This window comes from Physella acuta, unplaced genomic scaffold (genome assembly GCF_028476545.2).
Source record: "Physella acuta isolate Inbredline_101_S28 unplaced genomic scaffold, ASM2847654v3 ptg000026l, whole genome shotgun sequence".
Taxonomy (NCBI): Eukaryota; Metazoa; Mollusca; class Gastropoda; family Physidae; genus Physella; species Physella acuta.
The window spans coordinates 277840-291600 of record NW_026731546.1 but is presented as its reverse complement, the minus strand read 5'-3'; the positions used below and the strand labels follow the sequence as shown (position 1 = coordinate 291600).

General features: G+C 38.9%; 1 protein-coding gene across 1 annotated transcript; it reads left to right on the top strand.

The window, feature by feature from the left end:
- Positions 1 to 11954: 11954 nt before the first annotated feature.
- On the top strand, positions 11955 to 12906 carry LOC131940978 (uncharacterized). The gene is made up of 2 exons (XM_059299926.1): positions 11955 to 12046; positions 12588 to 12906. Exons 1-2 carry the CDS (start codon positions 11999 to 12001, stop codon positions 12891 to 12893), a joined length of 354 nt encoding a protein of 117 aa, XP_059155909.1. The 5' UTR covers positions 11955 to 11998; the 3' UTR covers positions 12894 to 12906.
- The last annotated feature ends 855 nt before the right edge of the window (positions 12907 to 13761 follow it).

Sequence of the window (13761 nt, the reverse complement as noted above, 5' to 3'; positions counted from 1 at the left end):
GACGACAGTTTACAGACGACAATGAAACGATCAAGCAGAACGTGTTATTACCTCCCATTAGTTTTTAAAATTATCTGCCCCTAATAGCCGTCACTAATTTGACCCGATAGTAAACAGCTCACCAGACTAGTGGGGGTGGTAGCGATATGGTCTGTTGAGCTTACGTCTTGGTGGTGTCTCGCAGGGTCCCCACATAGAGAATTATATAAATAGATTTGCCCTCACGAGCTACTTCCCTGTATTGAGCTGTATGGAAATTAAAAAAATTTATAGATCGAAGTTCAAAGCGCAGATAAGGAGATTAAAAACATACGACCTGAATCTATGTTTGACTGACCTCGCTTGTCCGTTTCAAGCTGTTTATCTAGAGAAGAACCTCAGAGGTCAGAACCAGAACAGGAAACAGAAATAGACTTGAAAAACAAACCTTGAGAAACATCTCCGTATCGACCTCTGGAGACCTCGGTAACTCAGCGTGCAAACATCTCGCTCACACGTGCCGAGTCCCCAGCTGGCCATTTCAACTCCCCCCAGTCGTTTGTGCTCCCCGGTGTTGTAATAACTCACCCGAACATTAACATATCGTCTGCAGTTACCTCCCTGTTTGGGAAAGTAAATCAAATTTGAGTTAGATAAAACAAGAGTTACCGGCCGCGGGGGAAAGATTAAGAGAACATCTGTGGCTGTTACAAGGACTGGGGACACTCCTGTACTGACATTTACATTCTAAATTTAGAAGGTGACCCACACAATTTAGCTATAAACACTGATGGAGGCTCACTGTTACACATATACAAACCGCCCACATAAATAAAATCTTAATAATTCAGTAAGTTAATACCCCACATTTACACATACATACGAGAAGCCCCTTATACAACTAAAAATAAACTCTATCTCCTTGACTGCTAGATTTACATACTAACTATAGAAGCTTTGGGACAAAAAGTTAAATATAACGAGTAGCGGTCTTTAGAGTGTCACAAAAATCTGTTAGAACTGGCATAATACATGCCGTGATCCAGACACTAAGTCTTTATACGGCAGGTAAAGTAGAGGTAAACTGTGACGAATATTGATGAAGCGAATGCTTGGCTAGATACGTCTATGTTTTTAAGAGAGGCATATTCCGCAGAGATCCGCTAATGTAGTCAAGAAGGGCAGATTCCGCAGAAATCAGCTAATGTGGTCAAGAGGGGCATATGCTGTTCGTACCTATGCTGTCCCCGTGCCCTTTATTTAAGCAAAAAAGAAAACAAAGAAATCTCATTATTCTATAGATCGAAAGAAGATGGGTTATACTTGGTAAATACATGGATTCGGCCCACTTTTAGCACTCTGGCAATATTTGTTTTCAAACTAAAACGGCAATCAATTGATTTCTCATATATCTTGTTCTAAAAATGTACACTGGTATGCTTTGTGTATGCACTTTATCCAAACTACAAAACACAATTTTTAAAAAATCCGAATAACACCACAAAAACACACATACATTACGGCCATACTCGCATAAACCCCAGTCTTCGGTTACCGGTTTGTTTAAAAATAAATTCTCATTTGATCTACTTGTAATGTGATCTCAACTACTAGACGCGCTCCTCCCGTGAAACGTTAGCGCGTTAAAGAGCTTTGAATTTCCGCAAACGGAGACCTAGATCACAAGACAGAAAGGGGTGGGTGGTGGGGGTTGGGGGGGGGGGGAGTGGGGTGGGGTTGGGTGAGGGACTGAGACATTTTTTTTACACCCGGGCGCCAGTATCGATCACTAAAGCGCTCAAGCCGCTAGCCTTAATCTGCGATAATCGCTCGGAAATCTTGTATTCGACTTGTTGTCATACACGGTGCTTTTTTCATAATCGATTCTCGCCAATGAGTAATCGATTATTTGGTTGTTTGTATCCGCGATACGCAGGTATGCCGACATTTATTCGATACTAGTTACATAGATAATTATATGTACATTTTGATTCGAATCTTGATTTAGTGATCTAAACGAAACGCTTATTAAATGATGGAATCGAATTCGTTTTTCTGTGTTAAAGTACGGTCTGTGAGCTTTAGGTATTCGAACTAACTCCGAAAACTTGTGTTATAACGTTAATTTAAATAATCACTTTAACTTACATACCGAATATGAAAAATAAATAATTATGGTTTGATTTTTCCATGGCATACGAAGAAACAAACTTAAAAAAAAACCCACATTATTAAAATAATTGTTTCAAAATTTTAATTTATTAAACTAAAGTTTATGGTAGTTAGATTAAATTCTTAAAATATGTCTAACATGTAAGTGCGCTATTTCTAAAAAAAAAAAAAAAAAATAGGTATCTCCATTAACTCTTCTTCAGACCCCCCCCCCCCAACCCCAAGTGAATCTGAGATATGACGTTATAACACCACCCATGTTTCTACACATTATTGAACACATTCTGCAGAGATATAGTATTGCTACATTAGGACTTAAGTTCTTAAACATAAATAATATATTAATTTAAATTAAACGAAGACATTGAGGTATTATAGTTTCTATCTACATTATAACATTGACTAAAATTATATTGAAAAAATCATTATGGTTCCTGTATCTTTGAGCATAAAAAACAATAGATTTTTCTTTTTCCTTTTTATACAACTGTCTATAACGTAATGTACAGGACAACCCGGCAAGTCACGTGAGACACTTAAAAAATCTGGCAGCTGACGATCACATGCAGCAGACACACAAATTGGAAGACGGATCAAATGGTTCTATCAAACAAAAGAGGGGATCGGAAAATTTGCGTCACGATATGTGCTCCTGCTAAATCGCGGCTTAATAACTAATGACGTTATGGGGGGGGGGGGGGGAAGGGGAGGGGATCGTCAGTTATTTTTGGGGGTCTTGCAGTCATCAATGACGTCGTCCGGGGTCGGGCGGTCAACAATGACGTCATGTCCGGTGGTCTTCCACCCAATAATGACGTCATGTCCGGGGTCGGCCAGTCAACAATGACGTCATGTAGGGGGGGGGGGGTCGGCCAGTTTTGTGTATGTGATGTGTTCACACCCTCTGCGGGCGCCACTGAAGTAACAGTTGTGAATTATTGATGGTGCAGACGTTACGGTCTGTGGCGACTTCCTGTTGGCCAGCCGCACTGGATAATCTGGTGGATAGGATGGGGGGGGGGGGGTTGGTGGATAGGATGGATGGGGTGGTGGATAGGATGGATGGGGGGTCTGGTGGATAGGACGGATGGGGGGTAGGATGGATTGGATGTGGGGGCTGGTGGGTAGAATTGATGGGGCGGGTTTGGTGGATAGGATGGATGGGTGGGGGGGGGGGGGTTAAAGCTACATATTTGATAGCAAGATTCTGATCGATAGATATAGCCCTCAATGACTAACGTGATGGGCACGGGTTCCATTCATGTGAAGGGGCTTTAATATGTCTCAGAGTGGACTTATAATGCGTAATACGGGGACGTAAACTCTACTTCATCTAATATAATCCTCAGCTACACGAAACCCAAACTATGCCGGGTACAAGTACAGCTGAGCTAGCTCTTAAGGTTTAAGCATGTTTAAGTTTAGCTCCAACATGGCGTGTGATCTAGCTGGTTACTACAATGCCCACGCCACAACGCTTTTTTAAAAACTTCATATCGTGACTCAAGCTACTCGGTATTCGATCCTGTACACTTTGGGTAAGCGACCTTTCAATAATGGCAGTCGCAAACATTAAAAATAAAAATTGTATGTCATCTAACATTTAACCCTAAGGTTAACCTTTACGTACCGGATAAAAATACAACCGTGTTTTTTTTTATTACAGCTGACGTCCTTAATTCCCAGTAAGTCAATGACCTCTTCATTCATTTCATATACAAATAAATAAATAAAAAGAAACCCAAAAATAAAAGATGAAAGAATAATATAGCATCAAATTCTCTCGGACGCAATTTTTATAAAAGGAAAAATAAAACGAAGAGAAATGTACAAAAAATTTTCAATATTTTCTCATAATTATTTCCCTTGAGAGTAATTTCGTGCCCTCTCTCTCTCGCTCCGGAAGTATTTTTTCACCTCACCATTTTTCCCACCCAATTATTCAGATTTAATTGGAACCAAATTCAGCTCCAATACGCTCTGACAGAGAGAGATGAATAACTCTATGATGGGGAGGGCACTCTACACGGTCATCACAAGCTTCACAATCATTCCACGATCATCACAAGCCTCACAATCATTCGCGTCAGAAGTAGCCCGATCACTCGTCAAGTAATCGATGACTACCAAAACGTGTTCATTACACAATCAGAACCCAATCAAGCAGTAATAAAATGGAGTACAAGAATTCGGTGCAAAATGACTGATCCAGTAACAATAGTAGCAGTGTGTACTTGTAGCCACAAAACAAAATGAGTAAAGTTCCCTTTTCGAACCGGACGGTCCATGTTGAAAGTGAAATATGGTTCACTTGTTTCTGTGACACCAGCATATCAAAGGACAGTGTGGTCAGCATTATGCCCAGCTGTCTTTGTTTTCCCTAACGTGAGTTAGGTACACATTAGAATTGGATGCACCAAGGGACCTACTATTGTTTTTTTAACCCGGATTCGAACTTAAGAAATCTGGTTTAGCAGTCCAACGATCTACAGCTAGGCCACGTATACTTGTGTCTAACTTCCTACATAGTTCTTGGTAGTAGAGTACCTAACCTTACAAATGTACTCACATTAGATGGTAACAGAACAGAGTACTTCATCACATTAAAATACCGCACAGTACTGGATCACACAGAACTTGACCACATAGTACATTACCATAAAGTATTGGATAACCTTGAACTTAGTCAAATAGTACTTGACCAGATAGTACTTGACCACATCTTACTTTTAACTTGACTTAACATTACTGACATTGCCTAGCATGTAGTTGTCTACCTACACATTACGTTCATATTTCAGTATTATAATCATAATATGGTATTATAATCATAATAATTTGTAATATTAACCTGACCCTTGACCTTTTTTCTGTCAGTAACCCAGTACTTCAGGCTTTAGCGAGGATTAGATCTGACAAATGACATCTGTCTGTTGAGACACCTAGAGACACATTAGTTAACATCAACGATCAGCGTTTGACATTCTGATGGTTTCATTAGATGTTGACTTTATCTCTTCATGTGCCGAGGTCACTGAAACAGGCGAGCTCTACTTCACCTATCCTTTTGACTGCAAGATCAAACGTGTATCTTTATTTAGTGTAATTGTTTAATTTTGAGATTCCGATGTTGTTTTATGATGATGTTTAATAGATGATGTCGCTGTTTTGCGCAACCATTTTTTTCCTATGACTGTTGATATGATGCGTCTTGTTTGCAGCAGAAAACGAAAACATCATCTTGAGTAACTCCGTAATAACTTATCAAACTTATTGAACCATCGCTTTATCAAAGGTGCCGTGAATATACGTGACCAGTGGTCACTATGATTTTGATATAAGTGTGTGGTCACTTATGTCTAGCAGCCTCGAAAACGGGAGTTAGTCCAAAGCCGTCTGCTTGTAACAGTACCCTGCTCTAAAGCTCCATGTCTTTCCAAATGCTGGTCCTACTAAACAAAAGCTTCAGCTGAGTTTAGTGACTTTAGTGCTTGCCCCGAAAATAGTCTAAAAGTGTAGTTAATTTTGAAAGTGTATTGAAGCTTTACAACTTTTTGAATGGAAGCATTGTTTGTTTTATCTAATGTCAATAAATCTTGTCAGATGTCTCTGTTGTGTGATGCCCGTTGATTTATATTCTGGCGCCTGGGAAATTATAAAAAGTAGAAACTACAAGAAAATATAATAAAAATGAATGAACGAATTCTCTTAAAGTAGGCGTATCATTTAGTTGTACTATATTGTCAAGTTATAGTATATAAAGTTTCCCTATGGAGCAAGTGAATTAGAGTTCACTTGTTTCTGTGGCCTCGGCATATGAAAGGATATGCCCAGCCTTTACTTTCCCTCCCATGTACTCAGCATGTACTCAGGGACGGTCTACTGAACCCGGATTCGAACTCGAGATTTACGGGTTAGCAATCAAGCTCTCTACCGCTAGACCACTCCGTTCCCTGATATATATTGTGGGCCTAATAGTTTCATAACTTAAAGGATGAATTCCGCTCAATTTTCTTTTTTTATGGAGGGGGAAGGAAATGGAGAGGCTTAGTTTGGCAACTCATTGTGTAATGTTTAAATTGAGTTTAGTTATAAATAATCCTAAAGGGCTTGTGACTTGAGAAGGCTTCTTTTCCTTAAAGTAGCCGACAGAAACTTTTTTTGTAGATGACTAGCTTTTGTGTTGTGTACGAATGTAACAATTTTAGGGTCTGTACGAAAAATAGTCTTGAATGTTAGTCTTGACCTACTATAACATTAGATATTTGTTAGGTATTTTAGAGTTTTAAAGTAAGCATTTGGGTAAAGTAAACATCTGTGTGTTATAAAGAAAAGATTTAGGTTCTACATGTTTTGTCTTAAATTATTTAAAAAAAAAAAAAAACTTACTTTTAAATTATAGGCCCAAGCGAATTTTGATTGTTTGGTAAAAAAATTTACCTTTCAAACCTAACGGTTTATGGGGCAAGTGAAGTAGAGTTCACTTATTTCTGTGACCTCGGCATATGAATAGATAGTGTGGTCTACACTATGCCCAACCGTCTTCACTTTCCCTAATTTTGACTCTGGAAAGGTCTACTGATTTGAACCCGGATTCGAACTCGAGACTTACGGGTTATCAGTCCAGATCTCTACCGTTAGACCTATCGGTTTGGTGTCTTAGCATAATTTACATTTAATAACGATAAAGCGTTCATGGCGGTTGTTTTAGGATTATAATATTTTTACGTTAACTGCAATGATGGCGTGCAGTTTAGAAGCAGGGTGAGTAATCATTCATGTGTCTGACATACAACACTCATAGAACATTCACATGCGTCATACAACCTTTTACTCCGCGTCTCGGGAAACATTTTATCTGGCGTCATGTGACGCCATGCTTACGGGAAAACCCTCTCACCCCGTCACTTCCGTTCTCGTTTGCAAAACAGCTGATCGATATCTCACGTGATCTGGGCGAGGTTTGCAGACCGCGGCCTGACAACGGGAGCTGATTAAAGTATTGTTTTAGTTGCAGTTGCTTTTTCAAACCCATGCACGGGCTCATATGAGGGGGGGGGGGGGGGGGGCTGCACTAGCCTGAGGTCACGTGATATCCTAGTCTTAAGGTCACGTGACAGAAATTTAGAAAGTATTGATTTTCTTTTAGTGTGCATTCAAGGAAGTAATAACAATCCGAAAAACAAAACAAAACAAAAACAAAAAAAAATAAAAAAAATAAAAATAAAACAACAGCATAGTTATGTTGTTTTTAGGTTCGTGCCATTATTCTGTTGTTATTTTTATTCAAGCTAGTTTAACGCGAGAAGATGATGTTTGTTTTTCTTGCCGTTGTTTCGTATCTTTTTATACATGCTAATTTACGGCGCTGGTCGAATATGTGATGTAGAAACGGGATACGAAATTTGAGATCGCTAATACAGCAATGCTTTTAGCAATTTTAGTACGAATACAGAGTTGTAATACAAGTTTCGTGCGGGTGCTGAAGTTAATACTTGTTGTCTCCAACCGACAAAATATATAGGTACGTCAGTGAGGTATGTTCCTAAGCAATACAACATGAATAGATTTGGTCCACAACTGTTAGTCAGTAAAGTTACCTCTTCGAATCTGGCGGTCCAGCGGTTTCTGTGACCTCGGCATACGAAGAGATAGTGTCAGACTATTTTACTTGGCACTAAAATGTATGAAAAGCTCCAGTTCTACACTCACCCCCACCCCCCTCCTCCCACAAAATAACACCAATAGAAACGCTAATATATCGGGTTCACTACCACGTCAATCACAATAAGGAAAAAAACAAAACAAATGAACGAACAACTAAATATTAATAAACAGATGCCCTTCTGATACATGTTCACTGTCCATCACAAAAAAAAAATCAACAACAGCTAACAAACTAACAACAAAACAACAGCAACAAATAGTTGCGCTTCTTATCTACCAGTGAATGAGAAAAAAATATGCCAACCTATTCAGCCTCCCGTGACCTATGCCTGTACAAAATATAGCTATGTCAATGATGTATTCTAAACTATGACATAAGGCAATGACAGTCATCACTTACTAACTTTTGTCAATAAATATCTTAATACTCTAATTATCTACAGATATCAAAGACCTGACATTTAAATCAGTAACAAAGACCCCCATCCCACGATTCCATATTGTAATAACTTTCCTCCATATACGATAACGGCTTATTCTTCTTTGTATACGTCTTGGTATTTCTGCCGGTGATTTACACAAAGACCTTCAGCGTCCCCATAACAATGACAAGATAATGGTTTCTATTTAATGGACTCGCTTGTTTAAGGAAGTGGATTAGCTCCCCTGTGTGGTGGGCAGATCAGGGGAGGTCATCCAGTTTTTAAAGAAAGAAAAATCTGGTAGGAGTGACGCGAGAAATAAATTGCCATTATTTCATCAGTTGTTGTCATATACACAAGGGGGTGTGTCGTGGTGGAGATGAATAAAGGGAGGGGGTGGGCGGTAAATTGTAGTTCTAGATTATACCAGCAATAGTTTTGTCAGTATAGTTAAATACGTGCAGCTGTACCTAATTTTTTGATAGATTTATGCCCTGGTGTTTACCTGTGCAATGTAAGATTTGCATGGCAGTTAATTATAAGAATTACGGGTCGATGACATTACCCCCCCCCCCCCACCCACATCGTTTCTCACTATTATGCCCCTCCACCCCCCTCTGACCAATTCTAATCCCTATCCCTATCCCAAACACTATCCAGAGCAATATCCCTAACCCAAACACCATCATACACTATCTTTTTCCCTAACCTTAACTTATCCATAACTCATCCCCATTCGTATCTATCTCTAAATGACCGAAATGGGGGAGGTATAGATATCAGGGGTTACGTCCTATTGTAATTTTGTTGATGGGGGCGGTGATAATGGACAGTGGTTAATTGATCCAGGTGGGGGTACTGACGGTTGTCAGACGCATAAATCACAACTGACGTCACACAACTCCAATGTTACATAAAAACATACTCGGCCATTAAAACCTACCATGTCATCAAAACCTACTCGGCCATCAAAACCTACTATTGTCATCAAAACCTACTATTGTCATCAAAACCTACTATTGTCATCAAAACCTACCATGTCATCAAAACCTACTCGGCCATCAAAACCTACTATTGTCATCAAAACCTACTATTGTCATCAAAACTTACTATTGTCATCAAAACCTACTTGACCTTCAAAACCTACCCTACCATCATAAACCTACTTGGCCATCAAAACCTACCCTGCCGACCGTGCCATCAAAACCTACTCGGCCATCAAAACCTACTATTGTCATCAAAACTTACTATTGTCATCAAAACTTACTATTGTCATCAAAACCTACTTGGCCATCAAAACCTACCCTACCGACCGTGCCATCAAAACTTACTCGCCCATGAAAATCTACTCGGCTATGATAGTTGTATCATTACACTTATCGTTAGCCTTTACTACTAAGATAAAGGCATCGTTTTTTCTTCGTTAAACGACCGCTACGCTCATTTTTAGTGGCCATTACATGTTTGTATTATGTAACGTACATGCACTTACACAGGCACACACAAACACTCACTCACTCACAACTTAGAAAATCTTACACACAAAAAGCATGTATATTCGACGCTATACCTATGATAAAATAAAAAAGGGAGAGTATTTTGAATCGTCCATAATTTATCTTTGCTTTTAAAAAAATGACTCGTGTTATGTGAAATCACCACTTTTGAGTTATCGGTAACAGGTTACTCTGAGAAGTAACAGATTCTCTTGTTCTGTTTTGTGGCGGCGTGGGTGAGGCTTGGTCTGTGTTATGATGTATGTTTTAGTAGATATTAACTTGAGTGCAGGTTGGTGCGAATACCATAGTGAAAGCATTGGTATGAGGACACGATTGAAAGTTAGTGACGTAATTGTGTAGAGAGTTGGCTGCTATGAGTTTTTGTGTGAGTGAATCTAATCTTGATCGTCGGTATGAAAGGACGTGTACTGGTCCGTATGCCTCAAGTTGGGAGATAGATAGACGTATATGTATGAATAAAGCATTAGATTAGGAATATTGAGTTTGCCTTATCTCTGAGCGGCATATGTTGGACTGAACGTGAGATAGCCTTATTGGTTCCCAAGGTCAGAACTTCTCTCCCTGGTATTGGAGATGAACCAAATGGTAGTTGGCCGAGTCAAGTGACTCAAACCCTCTCACTGCACAACCCAAGCGTAACAGTCTGGCTGTAGAGCGCTAGACTGCTAACCCAAAAGTTTAGAGTTCTATTCTGATTTCAAATCATTAGAACGTCCCTGAGTCCACCCAGCTCTGATAAGTACCTAACTCACGTTAAGGAAATTAAAGGCGGCTGAGTATAGTTCTGACCACACTATCACATCATATGCCGAGGTCAAAGAAACAAGTGAACTCTACTTCACTTGCCCCGTGGACCGTCAGGTTCGAAAGGAGAACTTTAAAGGAGAACTTTATATTTTTTTGTTCTATAGCGAGTTCCATTTAAACCAAAAGCTGCTTGTTTACATGAAGTCTTCGCCTCCATTGTCGTCTACTTGCCTTCCACTGTCGTCTGCTTGCCTTGCACGACCGTCTGCTTCCCTAAACGTTGTGTTGACGTGAACACAGGAAGTGTAGGCTTATCTGGTCGCTTTTTTATTGGTCGCTTTAAGCGGAAGTGACGGAAGTCCGGAGGATTTTCCTATTGGGTTGCTGTAAAAACATGGACGTGGTTGAACGGTCGGCACTTGAGAATTCTTGTTGTTCATTTTTTGTGTGCTGTTTTGTGATTATCGGTTAAAGGTTATGTCGGTTATCGGTTAAATCTTCTTGTCAAGATCTTGTAGTTAAAAATGTCATCCTTTACTTTTTTATCGCATGATGCTTCTCGTCTACCGATTATCGTAGAAAGGTTTAGAAATGACGCAAAAACTTTCTTAGTTTAACCAGATCAAGTATTGGATATGTTTTTTTTTGGGGAAATCTTCTTGGCGTTACCTTATAGGATCGTTCTATAGAATCATCATCAGCATTTCCTGTTCGTGCCCAAGACATCAGAGTAGAGTTCTTAGACCACGCCATATGAAGGAATAGCGTAGTTAGCACTGTTTCCCTAATGCGAGTTAGGTTCTACTGACGTTCTACTGACTGGAACCCGGATTCGAACTCGAGACTCTCAGGTTACCAATCTAGATCTCTATCGCTAGACCACGCCGTCCTTTAGAATGTTAAAACAAAAAATAGTAAAAATTTTTTCATGCATTATTATATCATTTTTATATCATTTTTTGGGAGGGTATAAGAAAGCGGCTTCGTGTATATTTTTATCTTTTGGTGTAAAATTTGATAATGGCAAAAAGCAACAATGTTTGCTCATGCTTGGTGGAGCGTTAAAGATCTTTCTTATTACATGCTACTACCATACAAGGTTCAAAAGATTTGCTTAAGGTATTTAATTATTTTTTAAATCAGAACTATAATGTTATGTATGGAGCCGTCGGAAAGTATAGGACAAAACTTGCACTTGTGAGATAAGACTTCTTATCTAAAATCACGTGTAGGGATCTATAATTTTATTGCGCTGCAAATATTTTGGATCAGTATGCCCAAGATTTGTCTAGTCTATGTAGTGATCTTAAAATCCACTGAGCTTCAAATCTTTTGGATTAGTGTGTACATGATTTGTGTGATCCATGTAGTGATCTAAAACTCAACTGAGCTTCAAATCTCTTTGGATCAGTCTGTACACGATTTGTGTGATCTGTATGTTTAGTATCAGTGTGTTAAGCGAGTATCTTGGTTTCAAAAGTACAACACAGCATGTTTAACATCGTCTTCTTATTGGCGGCCGCTGCCATCTGTGTCAATGTGAGTTACACATTTATTACAATGCCTTTCACAGTCTTTATCTTTATTAGCTAGTAGATCAGGTATTAAGATACAAGAAATCTCATGTTTAAATACAAAAGAAAGTCAATACTAGATAACCAACAGTGGCAGATGGTGCTGTCTTGGACTTGCCATAGATATGTTTATAATTTTATAGGAGCGCATAGATCATTGACCTACACACAAGGAGGTTTTTATTTTGTCCAGCGATAAGGACCTTTCATACCTGTCGTCTCGTAGTGTAGACGGAGTAGAGTTCTTTTGTTTGATTCTGTCAAATTAACAAATTGTGTGGTCAATATTATTCTCTGCCAATTTAATCCCCCCCCCCCCCCGACTTGAGTAAGGCACCCATAGAAGTCGAATAGTCAAAAGGAAGTCTTACAAAATAGAGTCGTAGACTTACAGGTTAGCATTGGTGTGCTCTAACACCCGATCACACAATTCCAAAAAAACATGTATCCGTTATGTAGGTGTGTCTTTTGACAGAGATAGATACTGGTCACGTGGTCATTTTCAGGCGGAAGTCGGCCTCGTTTGCACAGACCACGCCCAGTGTGGGGCCGGAGAATGTTGCCAGATTTTGAGTGAGTTCATGGTGATGAGCAGGAGGGCCGGGCCAGGCACGTGCCAGATGTACTCACTGGAGGGCGAGCCTTGCGGCCTGTACGACAAGATGAACGGCTACTGCAGCTGTACCCCCGGGACCTCATGCGTGGCCCGGGAGGTCCCCATACCCCCCACCCCAGCGGTCCAGAAGCGGAGGCCGGCCCCACCCCACCCCGGGTACATGTACAATGTCACGTGTGTGAGAGACGCCAATTAAAATTTCTTGTCACAAGAAGCAAACTTGTTGTTTTCCTGTATCACTGGACAATTTACTCTAGCAAACTTGTTGTTTTATTGTGTCCCTTGACAATTTACTCAAGCAAACTTGGTGGTTTATTGTATTCGCAAAAGTATTGCAAACTATTTTATTGTGTTCCTTGACAATTTTCTAATGCAAAATTGTTCTTTAAGTGTGTTCCCTGACAACTCTTGTAAAACAGGTTTTTAAAATTAAGGGAGAAAACTAGAATCTTGTTATTCTTTTTTTCTTCATTGTGTTTTATTTAAAAAAGACATACTTTTTTTTTATCCCGGTGAATTTCAATTAAATTCATTATTTTCTTTTGTTAAAAAAAAAACTTTTTTTTTTACAAAAGACACATTTTTTTATTTCACTAGTTTCATATAACCAGACAAAAAATACCCAACAACAGACATTTTTGTATGTCTGTCTTTGTATATTTTCTTTGGAGAACTTCCCTAAAGACAACACATTTCTGTTGATTACGTGATTAATTATATAATTAACAATAATTAATATTTCTAAGGATACATTACATAAATAACATTATTATTTGTATAGCTTAGTACATGTTAAAAAAGAACACTTTACAATAATGAAAGCTTAAATGACGATTAGTAGTTGAATACATACAAACAAAACAACTTTTATAATGTATCGACACGTCTTGGGCATAGCTTATAATATGTGTTTAATTCCAATAATTTTTTACTATATTTATTTATTCAAGCTCATTAGTCTTGCGAGATGTGGAGAAAAAAAATGTTTTTTTTTTTATTTATCAAGCGACATCTTGTCAAAAAAAGGAATTTACAAAATATTTATTTTAAAAATGGTGTTTATT